Here is a 7,647-nt window from a genome sequence, read left to right as displayed (position 1 = left end):
ATGCGCGAGGTGACGAGGCCTCCTATGTTAGACTATATAGAGATGCGCCGAGGTGACGGGCCTCCTATGTAAGGCTATATAGAGATGCGCTGAGGTGACGGGCCTCCTATGTTAGACTATAGACTATATAGAGATGCGCTGAGGTGACGAGCCTCCTATGTTAGACTATATAGAGATGTGCTGAGGTGACGGGCCTCCTATGTTAGACTATATAGAGATGCGCTGAGGTGACGAGCCTCCTATGTTAGACTATATAGAGATGCGCTGAGGTGACGGGCCTCCTATGTTAGACTATATAGAGATGCGCTGAGGTGACGGGCCTCCTATGTTAGACTATATAGAGATGCGCTGAGGTGACGGGCCTCCTATGTTAGACTATATAGAGATGCGCGAGGTGACGGCCTCCTATGTTAGACTATATGGAGATGCGTTGAGGTGACGGGCCTCCTTATTTGACTATATATGGAGATGCGCTGAGGTGACGGGCCTCCAATGTAAGACTATATAGAGATGTGCTGAGGTGACGGGCCTCCTATGTAAGACTATATGGAGATGCGCTGAGGTGACGGGCCTAGCTCCTATGTAAGGCTATATAGAGATGCGCTGAGGTGACGGGCCTCCTATGTAAGGCTATATAGAGATGCGCTGAGGTGACGGGCTCTATGTAAGGCTATATAGAGATGTGTGACGGGCCTCCTATGTTAGACTATATAGAGATGCGCTGAGGTGACGGGCCTCCTATGTAAGGCTATATAGAGATGCGCTGAGGTGACGGGCCTCCTATGTAAGGCTATATAGAGATGCGCTGAGGTGACGGGCCTAGCTCCTATGTAAGGCTATATAGAGATGCGCTGAGGTGACAGGCCTCATATGTTAGGCTATATAGAGATGTGCTGAGCTGACGGGCCTCCTATGTAAGGCTATATAGAGATGCGCTGAGGTGACGGGCCTCCTATGTTAGACTATATAGAGATGCGCTGAGGTGACGGGCCTTCTATGTTAGACTATATGGAGATGCGCTGAGGTGACGGGCCTCCTATGTAAGGCTATATAGAAATGCGCTGACGTGACGGGCCTCCTATGTAAGACTATATAGAGATGTGCTGAGGTGACGGGCCTTCTACATGTATGTTGGACTATATAGAGGTGTGCTGAGGTGACCAGCCTTTGAAAACTATTATCAGAGATTGGTCATATGAAAATAGTTAGGGAGTTAATCATGGAAAGTCAATTACTTGGGAATAAGTAAGTATTAAGCAAACAAACAGTTTTGCAAAAGACCATACAATTCACTCTACACGTGCTTGATTAAGAGGCAACTCGGATGAGGGTTATTCTCTATTTAGTAATACTTCACTCTTTTGTAAGTGTGTGTTCAAAGTTGTCAGAATGGAGTATACAGTTCTACTGAAGTATTGTGTTTTAATTTTGGAAAGAAGAACCAGTTTGATAAGTATGGACATTGTAAAACATAGAATACATCTAAACATGTTCTAAATTTCCCCGTGGTGTTGCTGGGATTTACCAAGGACATTTCTTTTTTAAATCCTTGCATTTACTTAGTGATCATCCGGGTACGTACATGTACATGCACATAAGCTATTTTCAGACATACACATTTACGTGTTCAATTTTTATATATTTTTAATAAAAGAAAACAAACACAATGCGGTTTTAATATGTTATTTCTTCTAAATTCAACACTTCTTTGTGCAAGTTGTCAAGCATTTATGGGGAACATACATCGATTTTGGGACTCTCTGGACATAGTTTTTTTCCGAATTTTTTGATGTGCAAAATATACTGGCTGGCGACATATTATCGTGAAAAAATAGATGAACTTCAGTCTTATTGGGATTAAAAGATGCAAGCGATGCTATCTTATCTAAATCGCTATTAAGTACGTTAGTTCTGCTGTATATTCCAATTAAACCTTGTAACATAGTTATGCATTTATCTATGTAATACAACTTGAGGAACAACATAACAGAATAAATATACACACAACATGTACCATTACAGCTTTCAGTGTACTTTTTCAAGAATAATTAGTAAAATAAATAAAACGTATTCTTTAGTTGCTTGTGTATTATCCATCAATTAAATAAATTCATGCTATCTAAATCTGCTGAGAAAGGCAGAGTAATAATATTTCTTTCGTAAAGACACAACATTATCTTAATTTGTGAATGGAAGATTTATAAGCAGAAGCATATATCAAATATTTATAGTTTATGTTTTAAGATGTTGAATAATATAGGAGTATGTGTCATCATACACTCTTCATTCAACAGCAAATAAATACATGTATATGTTACATACTTATAAACATTATAATATACATGTATTCATGTAAAGTTACACTGATGAAAACACTTCCAAATATACAGCTTCAACTCCATGTATTGTCATTTTTCTTTTATTGTACTATATATAGGGAACCATGAAGGACCATATACCTGAAACACATTTTTATGGTAATCAAAATCAATGTATACTTTTGTGCACACAAAAAAGATGTTCAGATGATGTAATTCATTACATATACATGTACAGCATGCAGTGTTTGAAGGATTCTACAGTCAGACCAAAACACTGATTCTAAATTTAAAATACCTGTATTATTGAGATTTGCTGTAATGAATGTCCAACAGGAAAAACACAAGATACTTAACTTAGTATAGTATTTAATCTGTAATATCATATTTAAGCTGATACACCATGTATGTCTTCTAAATACTACTAATGTATTCAAAGATTCTTTTCACAATCCAGTTTTATGAAGAAAATATCCATGTACCAGTCTACATTTGTAGAGAATAATGGAAATGATAATTCTACAGTTTTTCTTTAGTGAACATTGAAGTAAACCTGTACAAAAAAGGATATTCTTATATCCACACACACCTGAAAATGTGTCTCCTTTGTTATGATTTAACAAGATTATACAATAGTTGAAACATATGTTTCTGAAAGAATTTCAAAATATGTTTAAAAAATACCAATAATTTCTTAACATTCCTTGGATTGTCTGACATACATTGCACTTCATGGTCCTAGCAAACATTTTAAATACATGGCTAAACAGTTGATTTTTGTTAAAAAAAAAAAAAAAAAAAAAGACGAAGAAAAAAGTTATACTGCGGTTATATCTATTGTCTGTGGATTTTCTTTATTTATCAGGAAATCTTGTTTTCAGACTCTCAGCTGTCAAGAAACTGACATGAAGACACAGTTGTTTGTTACATTTTGTTAACATTATTTGAAGCACCCGATCACTACAAGATATGCATGCAATCAAGGATCTTTGCAATTTTCCCAATCATAGGGACCATTTTCAAAATTAAGCGGCCAATGGTAAAGGGGCCCATCCATAATTATCCCCACATGTCTACATATAAGACCAAAAATATGTCTGTTTAGTATTTAGGGTTACATTGGCAAAAACATAGGGTCGGTAGGTTGGGAGGATTTTTTTAGTGTCTTTCACTCTGAAATAATGGCCAGAACTGGAGTTTGAGATCGAAATCCTGACTTTTATTTTTTTTTTCGTAGAAAAGTGGTAAAAAATAGGGTCGAGGGTAAAAAATTAAGGTCGGTCGGGTAACCCAAAACAGAAATATTATTGTTTTTGGCCTAATATATATATATATATACAGATGTATCCATGCAATCTCCCAGACTCCCACATATAAAACAATTTGTTATTCAAAACAAGGACAAAGACTGATTTAATTATGATTTATTGATTTCTGGTGGATGACTGCTGATGCAAGTGCATATTTTCTCTCCTAACATGCATATGCATACACCTAAAGTTGTTTGCGACATGTACATGTGATGTACCGTGTTTCGTATTTGTCTATCATTATAATCAGAGATGTACAAGATAATAAATAAATTCTTCAAAAATAAAATAAACAAAATAAACGCTGAAAATACAGTTGAACTAGAAATAAACATAAATTCCTTTTTTTTAACTATTATTTTTTTCGTAACGGGCCGTTCTGACTGGGGCCGTTTATACAGTGGAGTCGTTTTAGAAGGGGTGGGGCCGAAAAGACGATTTACAGGATCGGGCAGGATCGGGCAGAAACGGGCAGAATCGGGCAGGATCGGGCAGAATCGGACAGAATCGGGCAGAATCGGAGTACAAAATAGTCGTTAAAATGATAAATATGTATTTAATTATAGTGTAGCTATCAGTTTTATTAATTTGTTAACCGATTTGACCAAAAAAAGGTATAAAAATCATATTTTTCTTGCATGGTCGGACAGAAAATTACCGAGCAGGATCGGTCAATTTTAAAACTGATTGCTAATTTAAATCAGAGAAAAAATATTCAAAATAGTTAATATGACTATGATCTTGATAAATAAATGTGAAATATTTAGGTATTTTCACAAAACCCACGTAATACTAATGGCGCAAAGATCAATTGCAATTTGCAGTTCGGATAAAATGGACTCTATATATACGGCCGGGCAGGATAGGTCTTTCGTAAATATAAACATTCATAAATCGTGCTCTACTTTTAATTAGATTTAATAAGAATAACTATATCATTATTAGTTAAACTAATTGATATATGTATGAACTGAAAAGGGAAAATTTATCAATGTACATTGCGCTAGCTTAGATAAGTGTTAAATGGTCCGAAACGACGATTTACAGGATCGGGCAGAAACAGACTTTTTGATTTATAGTTTTTACCGAAATGTAAAATATTATATTTTATATACCTTATTTTATACAACCAATACCGGTATGTATGGACTATGACGAGAAGTTTAATGTACTGCACAAGATAAAAGTAAAGTGGCTTGAATTTAAAAAAAAATACGGTATACATATTTGCGCAGAAACGGACTTTGATTTGTACTATATTTTCTACGTTTATATATCAATTATAATTAATATTATTATTATGTCTTTTACTCAATAGGTTCCATTATAGTTAAGCAGGACAGTGTGAGATGTAATTTGTTTCCTTTATATGCAGGATCGGACTCTAACAAGGCAGGATAGAACTCTAAAAAGTCAGGATCGGACTTTATTTCCGCAGGATCGAACTCTTATAAGGCACGATCGAACTCTTATAAGGCACGATCAGGCTCTAAAAAGGCAGGATCGGACTTTAAAAAGGCAGGATCGGACTTTAAAAAAAGCAGGATCGGCCTCTAAAAAGGCAGGATCGAACTTTATTTCCGCAGGATCGGACTCTAATAAGGCATGATCGGACTTTAAAAAGGCAGGATCGAACTCTAAAAAGGCCGGATCGGACTTTAAAAAAGGCAGGATCGGACCTTAAAAAGGCAGGATCGGACTCTAATAAGGCAGGATCGGTCTCTACAAAGGCAGGATCGTACTTTAAAAAGGCAGGATCGGACATTAAAAAGGCAGGATCGGCCTCTAAAAAGGCAGGATCGGACTTGAAAAAGGCAGGATCGGACTTTAAAAAGGCAGGATCGGACTCTAAAAAGGCAGGATCGGACTCTAATAAGGCAGGATCGGACATTATTTCGGCAGGATCGGACTTTAAAAAGGCAGGATCGGGCTATAAAAAGGCAGGATCGGACTTTATTTCGGCAGGATCGGCCTCTAATAAGGCAGGATCGGTCTCTAAAAAGGCAGGATCGGACTTTAAAAAGGCAGGATCGGACTGTAATAAGGCAGGATCGGACATTAATAAGGCAGGATCGGACTTGAAAAAGGCAGGATCGGACTTTAAAAAGGCAGGATCGGACTTTAAAAAGGCAGGATCGGACTTTAAAAAGGCAGGATCGGACTCTAAAAAGGCAGGATCGGACTTTAAAAAGGCAGGATCGGACTTTAAAAAGGCAGGATCGGACTTTAAAAAGGCAGGATCGGACTTTAAAAAGGCAGGATCGGGCTTTAAAAAGGCAGGATCGGACTTTATTTCGGCAGGATCGGACTCTAATAAGGCAGGATCGGACTTTAAAAAGGCAGGATCGGACTCTAAAAAGGCAGGATCGGACTCTAATAAGGCAGGATCGGTCTCTACAAAGGCAGGATCGTACTTTAAAAAGGAAGGATCGGACTGTAATAAGGCAGGATCGGACATTAAAACGGCAGGATCGGCCTCTAAAAAGGCAGGATCGGACTTGAAAAAGGCAGGATCGGACTTGAAAAAGGCAGGATCGGACCTTAAAAAGGCAGGATCGGACTCTAATAAGGCAGGATCGGACATTATTTCGGCAGGATCGGACTTTAAAAAGGCAGGATCGGGCTATAAAAAGGCAGGATCGGACTTGAAAAAGGCAGGATCGGACTTTAAAAAGGCAGGATCGGACTTTAAAAAGGCAGGATCGGACTTTAAAAAGGCAGGATCGGACTGTAATAAGGCAGGATCGGACATTAAAAAGGCAGGATCGGACTTTAAAAAGGCAGGATCGGACTTTAAAAAGGCAGGATCGGACTTTAAAAAGGCAGGATCGGACTTTAAAAAGGCAGGATCGGACATTAATTCGGCAGGATCGGACTCTAATAAGGCAGGATCGGACATTATTTCGGCAGGATCGGACTTTAAAAAGGCAGGATCGGACATTAATAAGGCAGGATCGGACTCTAAAAAGGTAGGATCGGACTTGAAAAAGGCAGGATCGGACTTTAAAAAGGCAGGATCGGACTCTAAAAAGGCAGGATCGGACTCTAAAAAGGCAGGATCGGACTTTTATAAGGCAGGATCAGACTCTAAAAAGGCAGGATCGGACTTTAAAAAGGCAGGATCGGACTCTAATAAGGCAGGATCGGACATTATTTCGGCAGGATCGGACTCTAAAAAGGCAGGATCGGACTCTAAAAAGGCAGGATCGAGACGGACTTAAAAAGGGCAGGATCGGACTTTAAAAAGGCAGGATCGGACTTTAAAAAGGCAGGATCGGACTTTAAAAAGGCAGGATCGGACTCTTATAAGGCAGGATCGGACTCTTAAAAAGGCAGGATCGGACTTTAAAAAGGCAGGATCGGACTCTTATAAGGCAGGATCGGGCCTTAAAAAGGCAGGATTGGACTTTAAAAAGGCAGGATCGGACTTTAAAAAGGCAGGATCGGACTTTAAAAAGGCAGGATCGGACTCTTAAAAGGCAGGATCGGACTCTTAAAAGGCAGGATCGGACTTGAAAAAGGCAGGATCGGACTTTAAAAAGGCAGGATCGGACTCTAAAAAGGCAGGATCGGACTTTAAAAAGGCAGGATCGGACTTTAAAAAGGCAGGATCGGACTCTAATAAGGCAGGATCGGACATTAATTCGGCAGGATCGGACTTTAAAAAGGCAGGATCGGACTTTAAAAAGGCAGGATCGGACTTGAATAAGGCAGGATCGGACTTTAAAAAGGCAGGATCGGACTTGAAAAAGGCAGGATCGGACTCTAAAAAGGCAGGATCGGACCTTAAAAAGGCAGGATCGGACTTTAAAAAAGGCAGGATCGGACTTTAAAAAGGCAGGATCGGACCTTAAAAAGGCAGGATCGGACTTTAAAAAGGCAGGATCGGACTTAAAAAAGGCAGGATCGGACTTGAAAAAGGCAGGATCGGACAGCGGACTTAAAAAGGCAGGATCGGACTTTAAAAGGCAGGATCGACCTTAAAAGGCAGGATCGACTTAAAAGGCAGGATCGGACAT

The 7,647-nt window shown here is 38.9% G+C and overlaps 1 protein-coding gene across 1 annotated transcript; it reads left to right on the top strand.

Annotated features, from left to right (window-relative positions):
• Positions 1–2,443: 2,443 nt before the first annotated feature.
• On the top strand, positions 2,444–6,849 carry LOC138312048 (aspartate and serine-rich protein-like). Its single transcript, XM_069253124.1, has 2 exons — positions 2,444–2,477; positions 6,539–6,849. The coding sequence occupies exons 1-2, from the start codon at positions 2,444–2,446 to the stop codon at positions 6,847–6,849; spliced, it is 345 nt and encodes a 114-aa protein (XP_069109225.1).
• Positions 6,850–7,647: the final 798 nt, after the last annotated feature.

The sequence above is a fragment of the Argopecten irradians genome, unplaced genomic scaffold, assembly GCF_041381155.1.
Source record: "Argopecten irradians isolate NY unplaced genomic scaffold, Ai_NY scaffold_0192, whole genome shotgun sequence".
NCBI lineage: Eukaryota > Metazoa > Mollusca > Bivalvia > Pectinida > Pectinidae > Argopecten > Argopecten irradians.
This window is presented reverse-complemented; position numbering and strand designations above follow the sequence as displayed.

Excerpts from the sequence above, each read along its gene's own strand:
- LOC138312048 (XM_069253124.1), top strand. The coding sequence starts at position 2,444 with ATGAAGGACCATATACCTGAAACACATTTTTATG. Across the intron at positions 2,478-6,538 it reads ACCTGAAACACATTTTTATG|GATCGGACTTTAAAAAGGCA; the intron begins GTAATCAAAATC and ends TTATTTCGGCAG.